Genomic DNA, 16,580 nt, shown 5'->3' with positions numbered 1-16,580 from the left:
ATCAGTCATCATCCCCAAAGAGCTGAGACCGGGCAGCGCGATGTCAGGGAGGATGAGGAGGGCAACACAGGGTCTCCATACCGAGCACCAAAGGTGGAGACTGGGATGCTATGGGATGTGAATGGAGGGACTGGTGTATCCCCCCCCAGGGACACACACACCACCGGTGACACGCGGCAGCACCACGGCGCGGCCGGCGGCCAGGGGACACGCTCATTTTCAAAGTGTTTTTTATTGGCATTAATAATTCATACACTGTCACCTCACCAAACACTGCACAACAAACCACGGGGACAAGGGCTCACCACTCTGCGGTCACGGAGGGTCGCACTCAGTCAGACAGCGGAAATTATAAATACTTTCTTAAAGTGTAGAAAACGTTATAAATGTTACTGTACAAATTTACATCGGGGAGATCCATCGTGCCTTTCTCAGCTTTTTTTTTTTTTTTTTTTGTATGTGTGTTTTTTTCATCATTTTTTTTTTCCCACCGGAAACATTTGCTCTTTTCCAGTGACAAGAGTTTTGCGACAACAACAACAAAATATATATATATATATTTATGTATATATTTATAAAAAGGAAACAGAAAGAGGAGAAGGGAAATGAAAACCAGCTCATTCTGCAACGGTCAGAACTAACACAGAGAAAACAAAGCAGCCACCGAGTTCGGTTTGAAACTGTACAGGATTTCGAGCTCTTTAGATATGTATATATCTATATACATACATATGGAGATATGTATATATATTTATATATACCTTATGTACAGGAAAATGTAACAGCACACTTTACAGGGAACGGAAACCAAGAAGGCTGGCAAAGCTTCCCAGAAGAATCACCATTTGCAAAACAAAAATAAGTTAAAATAAGTTAAATAAGTTAAAATAAATAAACCTAGGAACGATGCAAGCGATGGGTACCAGCCAACGGCGGCCAAGGTTGAACAACCCAAGGGCGCACGCAGTGTTTGGGGCCATGCAGGGGGTGAGGGTGCACCGTGGGATGGTTCCCTCCATGTGGAGCTGCTCTCAAAGTGCCCCCAAACCCATCCCCGCTCCTCCTGGTGCACCCCTGAGCCCCATGCGTCACATTGGGCGGGCGCCCATGGGTGGGCATTGTGCAGGGTGGCTCCCACGTTCTCTCCGTGCGGAAGGGCTGAGATATTTAAAAAAAGAAAAAAAAAACCACACCCAGGCACAAAGCTGGAGCTAAAAATAAAACAAACAAACAAACAAACAAAAAAAAACCCAAAGAATGGGAAAAAAAATAATTCTTTTTTTTTTTTATAATTAAGACTTTCAAAAATAAGAAGGCATGATGCAAATAGCATGGCTGTATCAACAGCCACTGCTGCGCTGAATGGAAGGAAGGGAGGGAGCTGCTCATCTGGGCTCGTGGATGATCAATACAGGGCAGCTCTTTCTGTTGGTGCTGTTGTGCAATGGCTCCCTTGGATGGAGACCTTCCTGGGAGGAAAACGGAGCAGAAAGAGCAGAGGGGTGGTCGGGGTGGGCTGGGCACAGTTGTTGGCCATAGCTTCACCCAGCTCCGTTCAGGTGGCTAAGTGGCAGCAGGGAGATGCGTGGTGCAACGGGATGCCCCATCAACAGCACTCATCTGGTGGACACCTACCAACAGCTGGAGGGACCCTGTGAGGAGGGGTGAGCAGAAGGCTTGGGGTACAAAGCACACCCACAGCAAGGCTTTCGAGGTTGGCGTACCCAATTGCGAACCTGCTTAGCATCTGTCAGGCTTTGCCACCCATTGTTGAGCATCGCCTCCGTCTTTCCAACACACATCTAGAGGGCTCACACCTCCTTGGTAAACAAAACCAAGAGCCATGCATTGCTCCTGCATCAGTCACTCAATCTGGGCATGGTTTGGGGCTCAGTACCATCACAGCGTGCAGGAAAACCCACTGTGGTGGGTCTCCCTCCTGAACATGCCAGGGGTGCAGAGTGGTCAGGGCTCAGCCCACATGGACAGGACAGGAGGGGACTGGAACAGCCCCATCCCCAGCATCCCCAGACCCCATGGCTGCCCTGGATGAAGGCATTGGTGAGAAGTCAGAGAGGCTCTGAGGTTTAGTTCAACATTTATGGCACATGCAGAGAGGATGGAGTGAGAAGTGTTCAGGAGGGGAGGACAGGCAGCAGAAGACGTGGTTGGGGTGGGACAGGGCAATGGCACTGGGGTGTGTTGGGGAGGGCAGGGGATGGGTGACTCCATCCTTTGTGCAAACAGCCGGGAGGAAACCACGTGGCACAGAAACCACCTGAAAAGCACCAGCCTGAGCCTTGTCCCAATAAATCTTCTCCCAGGACATTCTTAGGAAGGACCTCCAGGATCTCTGCTCACATAATGATCTGCCCAGTGCTTAGCAGAGGGCTTTAACCTTCATTCATTTTGGATAAAGTGGTTCAGACACCACACAGTTTGAGACACACAGGGCCGATCACTTTGCAATGTCTCTGAGTTCAAGCCAACTTACAGCACAGCTGAATTATTCAGGACGGCTCCCGACCAGCAATTATGCTCAATAAGAGCCTGAAAACACAATTTGCTCTCCACTGCTGTGATGACAGCTCATGTAGAATGGGCTCAGGGAGAGGGAAACACCAGCACAAGGTGCTCAGATGGCAGCACCAAAGCGCAGTGCATCAGCTCTGCTGTGGGTGTGCAGGATGGCTATGGGCTGGGAGGGGGGCACCAGCTCTGTACAACCAGAGACTGCTCCCCTTGCTCCATCTGCCAGTCCTAAAACCCAACACAGCCCACAGCATCCAACAGACATTGGCACACCACAGCTATAACCGGAGGGAGAGAAGGGGAAAGGCAAGATGGAAGGGCAGATGAGCTCCGTGCCAGGCACAAGGATGAGCCAGTGGAGCCGTGGAGCTGCAGAGGGACAGCCTGGGGAGGACCTGGGCTTTGCTGGGAGCACAGAGCCACTTGTGAAAGGTCACCACTGCCATGGTGAGGGGCCAAGGAGCGGGAGCTGCAGATGCTTTTCCCTGCAGGGAGCAGCTAATAGCAGCACACACCCATGGATCAGCAATGTTCCCCCCTAGTTTTCTACTTTTAAAATAAAAACACTAGGAAATTAAATAAAATCCCCTAGAATGAAAAAGCAAGCCCCAGAGGAGTGCTGTGAGCACTGACCATGCTGATTGGGATCAGAGAGGTCCTGGGGTTGAATGGAAGCCACCTGCCCCTGTGCATCATGGGACTAGCAGCCCCACAGCCCCACGTGCATGCGGCCCCTGCTGTCCCCCTGCCACCACGGTGTCCCCATGCATCCCTGGCCATCAGCTCCTTTTCAGTGCAGGGAAATGCTGTGATCCCATCCCGTCCCAGTCCGTCCCACAGTGCCCACTGCTCTTCCTTCCTTGGCACATGAAGGAGAGCAGCGAGGAAGATGAGAAGCGCAGGGGAGGAAGGCACCATCCTTCAGCTCCTCCGGTCACAGCCTGGAAAAGAGATGAGGTAGCAAAGTCAACGTGGGACACTGTGTCCTGCAGCATTGGGGTTCTGCAAAAGAGTCCCCAAATGTGCATCCATGTGCATGCAGCAGCAGGACCATGAGGGGGCTTTTATCCCCTATCCCCATGCCCTTCATGTAGGAATGCTTTGGACCTGACTGTGGCAGTGCCCAGACCCACCCCAGCAGTTACACAGTCCACTACTTTGGGGTTCAGCAATGTTCAGCTTTCCTTACAGAGCCACCCCAGTGCCTGCTCAGAGCACAGATTGGCAGTTAGCTCCCATGCTGATTAATGATGGTTTGAGTTCCGGGTGATTTAGGGGCCATCTGACCGCTGGCTGCACAATATTCCCAGGAGCACCGAGTGCATGGTGACACAGAGGTGGTACAGAGTTGCTCGAGCCCCCACCTTGGGGCATAGGTAGGGAGGGGAGGTTTCGGTATCAGGGACTTACTCTGCTGACTTCCAGAAGTGCCCGGGGTGGGAAAGGCGACGGTTGCGCTTTGGCAGTTTCTCCAGCATGTCCATGAGCTTGGTGAAGGTGGGTCGCTCCTCCTGCTCGTAGGCCCAGCAGAAGAGCAGGATGTCCTGTGGCCATGCACAGTGAGAGGTGAGCACAAGGAGATGGTTCCTCACCCACTGCCCATGCACCATACACTTACCCCACATCCCCTGTAGGAAGCCCTATCCCCACCCCACATCCCCTGCAAGAAGACACATCCACATCCCACATCCCCTACAGGGAACCCTATCCCCACCCCACATGGCCCCAGTAGGGAGCCCTTTCTCCATCCCATACCCCACGAAAGGGACATGTTCAGTATCAAGACCAAGCCCCACCAGCAGCACCCTTTGCTATGTTTCCCCAACTCACATTCCCCATCCACACTCATGGGTCTGACTGCCCCATGGCACCTACCGAGATCTCCTTGCCCATCCCGATCTGGCTGAGGTTGGGCTTCATCCCTCGCCCAACCTGCCATATTATCGCCTCTGCCGGCTGTGTCTTGAAGGGCCATTCCCGTGCGTGCAGCTCATACCAGATGGTGCTGGGGAAACAGCAGCATCGGGGCTGGGGTCATCCCAAGGGAGAACACCCAAATGTCACCGTAACATCTCCCTCCCCAAACCCCATCACAACCAACAGAGAGTGCTCAACGTTTTTGCTTCGTCCCCAGATAGACGACCACAGACGCTCAACGCTCATTACAAAGATACCACTGCTCCCATTTCCCAGATGGGAAAACTGAGGCCAAAAATCCCAACACAGAGGAAGATCCCGTTCCCTGAACCAAGGGAATATCCCATTCTTCACTGCATGAGATTTCTGAGCTGCTTCCCCTCGCTCGGGAGCAGCATCCATCTGAGGCACCACCTGCCGCGGGTGGGCAGCCCTGTCCACAGCCATTGTTCTGCTCCACATTTATAATATCTGCCCCGACGGGACATAACTGTGTGCACTTATTGTGCACGACAGCAGTGAGGGGACCATGTGATTTGGCCGCTGCCGCAGAGATTTTCAGTGGGGAACAGGCAGACCCACTGCAGAAAAAGCTAAGTATGAGTAACTGTCTTAGCTTGATCAGATCCCCTAATTACTTCTTTTCTTTTTTTTTTCTGTGCTGATGTTCTGCCTTGGGGGAGGGAAGCTCCAAACTCTTTCAGCTTTAATTACTGCAGTTTTGATGGAAATATCGCCTCGGATAACAGCTTCACGTAAACTAATCACTGCAGCCCGCAGTCTTTAAGGTGTGCATGATAAAATTAATCCACTAGATAAAGCCCACAGCCCTACACCCGCCTCGAGAAAGGTTTTATCGGGGCGTGATGGGACTCCTGCCACAAAGGATGCTTTCTTCTAGACAAATAGCGGGAGAGATGAGTCGGTCGGCTGAGCGCTCCCGCTGAAGGAGACTCATCAATTCTCCCCTGCTCAGCCTTTTGGCATCTCCTCCTCTGCACGTCCAGCCTCCCAGTGACAGCCATGGCTGCTCAGACCATCTGCAGGCATCCAGCGGGGAAGATCAGGGGGCTCTGGGGACTTGTGGGCCAGTATCTGCCTCTCATGGCACCTTTATCCCATAGCATCTTCGTCCCACTGCATCACCGCACTGCATCATTCCACCACGTGTCCATCCCACTGCGTCCTCATCCCACTGCGCCATCTCACCACAGTCACATTCCACTGCACTTCCATCCTATGGAATCCTCATCCCATTGCATCATCCCCCTGCACCTCCTTCCCACCATGTCTCCATCCAATTGCTTCACACCAACATGCTCTCACCCTATCCCATCCTCATCCCACTTCCAGCTGCTATCCCATCAGTGCCCATGCGAGGAAGAGACAATTTCCCTGATTCACCTTTGTCTGCCTGTGAATCAGGAGGATCTGGGGCTTTTCAACTCAAATTCTTTTGAAGCAGGACCATGCCTCAGTGATGGCTGCAGGTCGCACCCAACACAGCCCCACCAGACACTCATCACACCATAGGGACTCACCCCAGCGCAAAGACGTCCGAGTGCTTGGAGAAGGGCAGCTTGTCCTCCTCAGTATCAGGTGAGAGCTGGCGGATGATCTCGGGGGCCAGGTGGCACAGCCAGCCGTTCTGGATCCGCAGTTTGTTCTCCCTCCTGCAGGCACACATTGCTGAGAACGTGAGTGCTGGTGGGGGCAGAGAGTACCACTGGTGGCCCCCAGACCCTGCTCCCCATTTCAGCCTGTTTTTTCCTTCAGCACCCTTGCAAGTCTGGGCTTTACCCTGCTGTGATAAATGCCAGCAGGCACACTGGGTTCATGTCTGTCCCTCGTAGCAGGACACAGCTTGGGCTGGTACTTTGTCTGTCGTGGCTCTCACTGTCACCATTCATACAATCATAGAATCATGGGATCACAAAGGTCAGAAAAGACTTCTAAGATCTCCTAGTCCAGCCCCAGCCTCCCCCCACCATGCCCACTGACCGTGTTCCTCAGTGCCACATCCCCACAGTTCTGGGACACCTCCAGGGATGGTTACCCACCACCTCCCTGAGCAGCCTGTGCACTGCATCACCGCTCTTTCCAAGAAGAAATGTTTCCTAACATCCAACCTGAATCTCTCACGGCAAAACTTGAGGCCATTACCTCTCATCCATTGCACCAAAACTCTTCAGAAGAGCAGGGACAAACATTTTATTGGGTAAATCCCACCGGCATTAATATCTGAGCTGGTCCTGCTTAGATCTGAGCAGAGATCAGGGATCTCCAAGGGTGTACTCCAACCCAGCTTGCCTTATCATGGCCCAGCAATCAGCGTTTCCAGGTGTTTGATGCCTTCCAGCCCATCATTTCCCTACCTCCTCAAGGTCCCCCCAGTCGGTACAAACACATTGGGATCACTTGGCCAACAGCAGAGGATCACGATGCTGATGCCTTCCTCCCCCCTTCCTCCTGCAGGCACTTGGATGCACTGATGGCACAAGTTGCTCTCTCTCGCTCCTTCCAGAGCTGCTTGACCAAACCTATGCTTCACCAGGTAACAGAGCTCCTCCGTACCTGCTCTCTTATATGAACCTCTCCCATTTTGTGTCCTGGGGACAGCGCACACGGTGGCTGATGGAGCCCTGGACTCAGTTGATGCCCCAGCAGCAGTTCTACCAGCAGTGAGGGCTGAGCTCCAGAGCAATCCCAGATTTGGCTAAATTATGGCAATTTGAGGTTTCGCGACTTCATAACCAAGCCATGCACATCACAGAACAAGAGAGCAGCAGTGAGAGCAGAAGAGCTCTTCAGGCCACTCCAAACCACCTCTAATTACAGAGCAGCCCTATCAAGCCCTGCAATATTTAAATACACGAAAAATAAATATATGGAGCAGCCCTATCAAGCCTTGAAATGATTAAATATGGGAAAAATAAATATCTGGAGCAGCGCTACCAAGTCCTGCAACGTTTAAGTACAGGAAAAATAAATATATGGAGCAGCCCTACGAAGTCCTGCAATGTTTAAGTACAGGAAAAATAAATATGATTTCATCAGGATAAGATGCCAGGTAACGAGTTCTCTGCAGAGCATGCTTTCGGTATGATAGCCATCTCATTTTTCAGCAGAGTGCGCCGAGTGCTTTCATGAACTCAAGGCAATCTTGTGCTAGGAGGATGAGGAGGGTTTTTAAGTGATGGCATTTTTAAACTCTAGTGAGAGCAGGCCAGGTTGTAGTTCTCATTCACATCTGTGCATGAAGTAACGTCACTATCCTTAGCCTGGCCTGCCAACATTTGTTTCCATCTCTGCACTATCTTGAGACACCGTAACTGCCAATAAAAACTTAACCAGAACAAGAAGATCATATCTGCAGGCAATTTCTGCTTCAAAATCCATGGTGAATGATGGGTGCAGGTCCCAACAGGAGATCCATGTGGGGCTAGCAGCCAAGGTCAGCCACCCTGAATGCTCCTTGGACAGGAATTTCTGCACTGTCCTCATTTTTCTAGCAGAATTTGCATGTCTGGCCAGCTCCATGTGCCATCCATCCTCTACTGAGCAATCTCCTGGCTTCACCACCCAAGTGGCATCCTGATCTTGAGCATCATCCCACTGCACTGGGTGCTCATCTCCCCGATGCATCATCTCACATTTCATCTGTGGAGCCTCTCTGGCCATTGCATTCTGGAAATAGGGTAAGGCCGAGCAAGGGACTTCCCCATCCAGCAACACATTCAGGTCCATTCAAAATGCCAGCTGCTTTCTTCTGCTGCAGCATTCCCAAAATCTTTGCCCATCACAAAATTTGGCCATTTTTGCCCAACCCAGCACACACAGCCCCCGCTGGAGGAAGCTGCATGGACAGGACTGAAATCCCACCATCCACAAACCCCACCATGTGCTGTTGGTGAGGACAAATGGAAACCAAGAGGGGAAGGTAGGAATTGCAAAGTCAGCAGCACTTTTTTGTGTTGCTCAAATCAGAAGATAAAACCTTAATTCTTGTTCTCCTCTTTCATTCCCCCTTCACTCCAAATTTGCTTTTCTCCCCTGAATGGCTGCTGAAACTCCCTATGCTGCTAAGCCTACAGCTTGCAACCTCCCAAAACACTGGGAAAAAGACATTTAATAAGGAACATTTACCAAATGTGCCTTATTTCAAACCCTGAGAGACACCAAAATGTTGCAAGGCTGTAAATGTCCCCAGCTTGGCTCTCTGCTCGCTGTGCTCAGTTAGGCACAGGCACCGCAGCCAGATGTCCACAGCAACCCAAAGGTCAGTAGACAGCACTGCTCAGCAGCCAGGGAGCTCAGGATGGAGCAGATGCCGGCGGGTTTTAGGGATATTTCTGAGGGATGGCTGAAGCAGAGCCAGAGGACATTCTAAGCCCCCTTTGTCCACATGCCCACCAAGGCTATAGACCCAGGCACATGTGCAAAGGAGCTTTTGGGGTTCCTTCCCCATGACCCCAGCTCAATAGGAAGCTCCAGAACCAGAGATGAAGCCCGGGTTTCCGTCACACACATCCTACCTGCCTGCCTGGAGAACCCCCGAGATGCTGAAGAGGCCGAAGTCCGTGATCACCACCTTCCCATTGTCATAGAAAACGTTTTTGGACTTGAGATCTTTGTGGAGGATCCCTTTGGCATGCAGGTACCCCATCCCCTATTGTGGAGGAGAAAAAAAAGAACAAAGCTGAGAAAGAAGCACACACAAACAGGATAACAGCGGAAAAGGGGCAACCTTGCAAATGATCACTGACTAATTATGCTGAGAACCAGCAAAGCTGCTTGCTTCTCTGAAATTCTCTGCAGAAAAATGGATGGCAATGTTTTTGCCTTCTTTATCAGGGTTGAGAGCAGAGGGGGAACAAGTCAGAGCTCTCCATCCCACTACTACATTCTCTGCTGGAGCCATCGGGGCTTCCCACGTGCGTCCCAGCATGGTGAGCTGGAAAGCAGAGCCCAGCGGGAGCCCTGCCTTAATGCCTTCCCCTAGGAAAAAAGACTTGGCAGTTAATTAAAATGATTGCTAATGAAGCAAAAAAAAGGCCATGGGTGGGAAATCCAAACTCGCCTGCGCCGGGCTTGTAGAGCATCATTTGACGGAGCTGCCTGTGGGCAGACCTGCAGCTCACGGGGATATTCATCAGGCTGCAGCAAGGCGCATGGTGTCTTGGTTTTCATCCTCATAAGTAGAGTAGGGAAACTTCTTGTAGATGGAGGGACCAGAGGGTAAATGCTCAATAGGCCAGCAAGCTGTTGCTTGAGAGCAATTATCCATTGCCTGTCATCAACATGGGAGGGTTTAAGTGGGTTTCCACTATCCCAACTCTGAGTGCTTCATGCAGACACAGATGCACCCGGTGCCAGAGCCAGAGCCAAATTAATTAGGGGTCTCCAAGCCCCAGCACATGGAACAATGCTAAGGTTTAAAAATCTGCTCTAAAATCATTGCCTTCACGCATTGTGTTCATCATGCAGTAGATGTATGGTTACTGCAAATATTGTCTGGAGATTTGGGGTTGTTGATCATCCCACAAGCAGCTCATGAAGGCAGCTCATCCCAAAGCCAACAGCACACCAAAATCTGTGTTCACAGCTGGACCAAGGGGTTGTCCCTGAACCCTAAGAGGAGGGTGCAGCCCCCAGGACTTTCTTCCAAGGGATTTGGGAACAGGTTGGACTGCAGAGTCAGGATGCAGGGGTGCCAGCAGTGTGATAGGAGAGGATGCTTGTCAAAGGGGCTGTGGATCCTGATGTTCAGATTGAGGCATGGCCACCCTCCAGACATGCCACCAAACCTCCCACAATCGCTCTGCTCTGCAACGTGGGGCTCAGAGAGGCTGGGGAGCAGGCTGCAGGATGGGAGCACAGTGCAGCCCTCACTGAAGGCACCCCTGAAGCAGCAAACAGCCCATCTGGTGAGCCACAGCCTCCATAGGGGATGCCAGAGATCCCACAGATCCACAGATTCCAGCCCTGAGGATGAGCCGAGCCAACAAGCCTAGCTCAGTGTCGCCTTCCTTTGCTCCAGTGTACATGAAAATCCAGCTCCCTCTGCCGGCTTTGCTCCTTAAACAAATTAACTTTCAGCTCCAGAGGATCACAGTGGAACAAGAGCCCTTGCACCTGGTAATCCCATAAGCTTCAAGGATCTCCTGACTCATGCAGAGAATCAAAGAATAAAGCCATACAAGTGCAGGGTAGTGGGGCTGAAGCTCCCCACGTGGTCCAAGTGGCACCTCCTCTGGGTGCTGCTCCCCAGCCAGTTAACCACTTCTAATAGCAGCTTCACTGCATCCCACGTGCCCCACATTCGCTGCCTGTTGTGGGTTATACGAGATCACTGAGAGCTTCGGTTCTCCTTCGCATTCCTAGCACAGAAATCTTCCAGCTGCTCCTGCAGACTCTGACCAGCACAAGGAGACATGACTGGTACTGGGAAAGGGTTGACCTGAGCCATTAGCACCTGCTGTGAGCATGTGGGAGGCAAGAATATGTGTGATGCCTGTGACATTTGCTCAGCAGGAAAAAGTCATCTTTTTGAAACAGAAAATACAGATCAGAAATAGAAAAACAGAAATAGGGAAACAGAAATGGGGCGCACTGAGTTAAGGCTGGAGCTTGCAAGAAGGTGACACCACCCAGCTTGGGGCACCCCTGGGACAGGCACAGAGCTCCTGTGGCACACCATGGCCAGGTACACAGTGAAGGTGTGTACGGTCCACCCCTTGCTGCTTATATGGACTCAGCCCTTGGGATTTGCTGGAAGTGCTGTCTGGCCTTGATCTGCTGGGGTAGGACCTGTGGTTGGTGCTTTGGGTACCATTTTGTGTTAAATACGTGAAGGATCCCATAGAGCTCTCCTTGGTGCTGATGTACCACTGAGCTGTGGTGCCCATAGGACCTCACTGCTGTCTGTGGGGATGCTGAGCGCCGCTTTGCTCAACACTCTCAGACATAGGGTTTGGATTATGGGTGCTGTGTGGAGCCAGGAGTAGAACTTGATGATCCTTGTGGGTTCCTTCCAACTTGGGATGTTCTGGGATTCCAAGATTCCATGGCCTCTTCCCTGCTACAGGCTGGGGACAGAAGGTCCCATGTGACCACACCATACCTTCACAATCTCCTGCGCTATCTGCCTCGTCTTGTTGACATCCAGGACGATTTTGGCATCTCTCACCACCGAGTAGAGAGTCCGTCCTTTACACAAGCTGGAAGGACAGGAAAAGGGAGAAGCTGACAAACCTCTGCTGAACAAAAAACCCCTAATAACAACATCAGTGGTAGGGTTTACAAATTACTACCAGAGGTTTGACTGCATTTGGAGGCCCCCATCCCCAGGTCCCAGCCACCAGCTGGACCTCTCCCTGAGAGCTTTATTTTGTGCCCACATCTCCTCCCGCCTCTTCCCCTGTGGGATACAATGCTCACAGATGTAACATGAGTCAAAAGAGGAAAGACAGGGAGAAAGGAAAAAAAACACACAAAAAACCCCAATGCACTGTACAATGTCCTCCAATTTTCCTTCTCATACCAATTACAGTAAAATCTATTTACAGAGCCTTAATTACCAAAGGCAGCTGTAGGGGGAGGGGGGGGTGCATATAAACCAATTAAAAATATATTGACATTTGAATATCATAATGGAAGATGTGGGTGGATGCTGCCTTGACTCCCGCCCACCAAAAAAAAAAGGGCTTTTTTAGCTCCTCTACATCCACCCACGCTCATTATAGGCAACTTTAGAAAGATGGGACTGGATACCTGTGCCTGGGAAGCAAAGCACCAGGCAAGCACGCCTCTCGTTAGATAGGCTGTGAGCACAGCTGTTAATTGATCTTGTTCTCATATCAAACATGAAGACATAGGTTTTCATTCCCATCCTCCTGCCCACTGCCAGCCCATGGGATGCAAAGCATAAAGATACGTATGGATGCCTGCAAATTTTTACCAAAATTTGGGGCTCACCTCCAGAATGCAGAGGAAAGCTGAGCTCCTGCAGTGCCTTTGGGGTTTGAATGGGCTGGGGTTGGGATTGATCCTTGCTTGCTCCTTCCAAATGGAATCACGGCTTCTGCAGCCCCACTTGCCCCAAAGCCAAGAATGGCTCGCAAGCACCATTTCCAGGTGAGGCAAAGCAGGAAAAGGAGTGACCCAAAATTTCACAACTTTGGGGAAGACAACAGCATCTTATTCTGCTGCATTGGAAATTGCCTTGTTACATGGAAGGCACCAGCACCAGCCCTACCTGTGGCCACTCCACCTCCTTCCACCCAAATCAGCCACTTTATCTGCTGGAATGGTTTGGCTGCCGTTGTAGACAAATATGAGTTTTTCTGAAGTACTCTCAATACTGCTTGGAAATAAGTGATAAAGGAAATTTCTGCCCTTGGCGTTCTGCAGCTGGAATTAAAGGGTGCAAAATTGAAATGGATGTGAATTCTCTTTCCACCATGAAGCTTTTTTTGCACTGGTTTGCAAAATGGACCTGTGGAGCTTTGGCTGAAGAGCACAATAGGTTCTCTGCCCCTCACACACATACACACACAGCCCAGCTCTCCCCGATCCCAAGCAAATGCTGATTTCCCCCCAGAGCAAACAGTTACCAAAAGTTGCTTATGGGTTGGATTAGTCATGAATCAACACTACAAATTAAACGAAGAGCTTAGTGCTGGGATGGGCTGCGATTTCAGCCCTGGAGTGAGTTAAGATCAGCTGTTTTCCTGGGAAAAGGGCTGATTAGGAGAAAAAAATCTCCAATTTCTGCATCTCTCAATGACAGTGATAACCTACATCTCCTTTCCAACAAGATTCCCATCTCTTTCATTTACAAGTAGGGGGAATTCATTAAACAAGCACTGGCCACACATAGCGCAAGCTTGGTGCAAGGACAGCAATTGTCAGTGGGACATGGCATGGCAGAGTGGGGATATGCCACCACCACTCCTCCAGCCCCAGGGACACATCCCCATGACTCACTCCTCACATTCCTCTGATGAATAACTCTGACTTAATTGCGAGTGATGCCAGTGCAGCCACAAAGCCCCGTTTGCACCTATTATGCAGCACCTGAGCCTATTGATCCAACACCTGCAGAACCTTTTCATAGCAGCTCTCAGTAATTTGGGCCCTTCTCATCCCTCGCCTTGCCTTTCTGCTTGGAGAAGTCAGTGCTGAAAGGCTGTGGGCCGACAGCGCTGTGGATTGCACATGACACTACAGTGTGACACTGGGGACAATGGCACCAGAGCTGTGCTTTCATCTCGAGCCCAGCTCATCCACATCTGAAGAGCACATCCCAAAGCAAGTATTCATTTCCTCCACCTGAACCTCTCTATTTGCACCCATCAGCAAAGCAGGCAAGGTGGTGACACGAGACTGAACCTGACCAGAGCCAGTGGGGAGATATTCACTGACTCCAACCCATGGTCCCCTGGCCCTCATATCAACCCTAAATGTCCCCTTGCAGCCTCCTAAGCCCCAGGACAACCTGGCCCCATCCCACTGCAGGTGCTCACTATTCAAAATGAGTTTTTGAAGTGTTCAGCCAAGCAAACCAAATCCCAAATTGCTTTATAAACATGCTGCATTTCACCAGTGTGGGCTGCAGACATCAGCAACGGGAGCAAAGCCAAAGTGACTTGCAGAGGAACGATTCAGGAGAGATGAGCTGGGGAGAGTAGGAGCACTGCCTCTCGGTATTTTTCTCATTTGATGCGGAAGCAGCCTCATCCTCCTTGCAATATTGATGGTCATCAGCTCGATAGGGTCTAAGACCTCAGCCCAGCTCCTGCTCACTCGTGCTGGAATTAATTCAGTGCCGATGGCACCTCAGTGGCTGCGCTCAGGTCATGATGCAATTACTTTAGTGGGATTTTTGTGCTTTCCTTCACTCTGCCCAACCATCTGCACAAATGTCACAGGGGCCCATTAAATGGGATCGCTTTGAACACCCCAAAGTGATAAATGCCAGACCCCAAGAAGCTCATTGCTCACTACTCAGTTGTTTACGGGAAGCGGCTGAGATGCCATGGTGATGGCCAGCATCCTATGCCCAGGGGAGAGACAAGAGGAGTGAGCAGGAATTAATAACAAGTTCCAGCAGCAATAGAAGACTGAGAAATCCCAATGTCACCAGGACACACCACAGCTCTCCCCTTTGCCACATGCACCCAATGCCCTAAAACTGAGCACAGACACATTCCTCCCCCAGGACTACATTCACTTCTTTTCCTGCCCTACTGCTATGCCCTCTGGGAGCCGCCTTTCCTCTCCACACCCATTGTTTTGCCAAACTCCGTGGGCTCTCCTTCCTCCTGGGGGCTGGAGGCACACAAACCCTCCTTGCAGTCAAAACAAAGCATCAGCCCAAGGCACTGCAAGAGCCCTCCTGCTGAGCAGCATCCTCCCAAGCCCCAAGCCTCTTGGAGAGTCCCCTGGGGGGGAAAAATCCCCAGGAGAAAATCCAGCTCCTCCGTGAAGCCTACTAGGACTGCACAGCCAGGCTCTCCCTGGCTTTATCATCCAGGAAACACTTGTTTCCGTGCTAACACCTCCCAAAGCTCTGGCAGCAAGGAGGGACTCCCCACCCACCAGCAGCAAGGCTGCAGCCCGACAGCCAGACTGCCCCAGCACGCTTTGTGCAGAGCAAAGTTATCAGGGAGCTGTGAAGGTGCACTGCTGTGCTCATTCCCTGATTGCTTCCTCTCTACTGTCCTCAGATGGGAGCAACAGACACAGCTGGATTTTCCTCTTCAGTGCTACAGAGTAAGGCTGGGGGAGAAGGAGGAGGAGGAGGAGGGAGAGCGGCCTCCCCGCAAAGTGCCTCCAAGTCCATCACGCCTTGGGAAGCAGCCAGTTATTTAGAAAAAGCAAACTCCATGCATTTTTATTTCAAGGAGACAGCAGCAGAAGAGACGAGCTCTGCTACAGCTGCTTGCAAAGCAGCTCCAAGGCAGGGGAATGCAAAGCAGCCCCCATCCCCAGTGGCTCATCTGCTGCAAACAAGTGGTCCCAGAGTGCTGCACCTCTCATTCCAGCACAAAGCACCACAGACACCACACCGGTGCCTATCCCATCCCCAGTCCCTCCTCTCTCTGGGTATTTTGGTCTCTCCCCAAGCTGCCACTGAGCATCACTGTCTGGGGGCAGAAGATATATGCTCGCTTAATGTATATATTAATACACATATTGACTTTCCCTTTGTCAGTCGTTATCAAGATTTATCCAGCCTGATGGCCTCTTATTGATTGAGAAGAAGTGTATTCCCACGGGTCAATCCATTCTGAACCATCCGGTGGCAAGAAGTCAATACCTATTTATTATATGATCTATGAGCTTCATTACTCTAAATGCTATGGAAAGCGAAAGGTGGCAGAAGCCAGAGGAGAAAAACAACTGAAAAGGGAAGGAGGGAGTTTGCCAAAGCTGGTGTACAGGGACTAGAGTGTGGGGAGGTTCATGGGAGGCAAAACCTTGCACTCAAGAGAGAGAACCCCATCCTTCATATCCCAATAAATATTCATCCCCGGCTCCCTAAGCATTAAGGTCTACAAGCCCCAAATCCTGTGCAGCTGATCCGGGATGTAAATGTCAAGAGGAGAAGAGCTCCCCTTATTCCCTTAGTGCAGAATTATTGGATCTTCGGGTGCAGAGCTCACAGGTGCTGTGTTGCTGTCCCTTTGTCCCTGCAGCCCATCTCATCGTTGGGATCATGAACCCAGGGTACTTTCTTCCTTTCATTCCTTTTCTATTTGGTCCCAGACCAAGCAGGGTGCAGCACATCCCTGTGCTCTTCCCACCTCTGGCTGCTCCCATTCTCACTGTTCATCCTCAGCACCCACAGGGACCAGCTATGGGATATGTTGGAGATTCTCCATCTGCGGCAGAGCTTAGAGTTCCTCGGTCGAAAGGCACCTTTGACAAATTAATCCTCCTTACATAGCTCTTATCAGGTTTAATTCATAATGTTCTTCAGCCATCTCGTTGGTCTCTCAAGAAACCCCACGTGTACCAGAGTGTTCAGCCCCACCTCCACATTCAGAAAGGGTCCACAAGCCCTGAAATGTAGGTTCTCACTCCTTGCTTTGCAGCCAGCTGAGGGCTGCGGGGCTGCTTCCCAC

The 16,580-nt window shown here is 51.0% G+C and overlaps 1 protein-coding gene across 1 annotated transcript in view; it reads right to left on the bottom strand.

Annotated features, from left to right (window-relative positions):
• The window catches only part of KSR2 (kinase suppressor of ras 2), a gene marked incomplete at its 5' end in the record, with an annotated part of 43,753 nt that continues 31,111 nt past the window's right edge, over window positions 3,939-16,580 (bottom strand). The window contains 5 exon segments of the mRNA XM_021413050.1: window positions 3,939-4,076; window positions 4,408-4,537; window positions 5,991-6,122; window positions 8,985-9,118; window positions 11,573-11,669. Of these exon segments, the coding sequence (XP_021268725.1) occupies window positions 3,939-4,076; window positions 4,408-4,537; window positions 5,991-6,122; window positions 8,985-9,118; window positions 11,573-11,669 (631 nt within the window).

The sequence above is a fragment of the Numida meleagris genome, chromosome 14, assembly GCF_002078875.1.
Source record: "Numida meleagris isolate 19003 breed g44 Domestic line chromosome 14, NumMel1.0, whole genome shotgun sequence".
NCBI lineage: Eukaryota > Metazoa > Chordata > Aves > Galliformes > Numididae > Numida > Numida meleagris.
The sequence above is the reverse complement of the archived record's forward strand: the minus strand, read 5'-3'. Positions and strand labels throughout refer to the sequence as shown.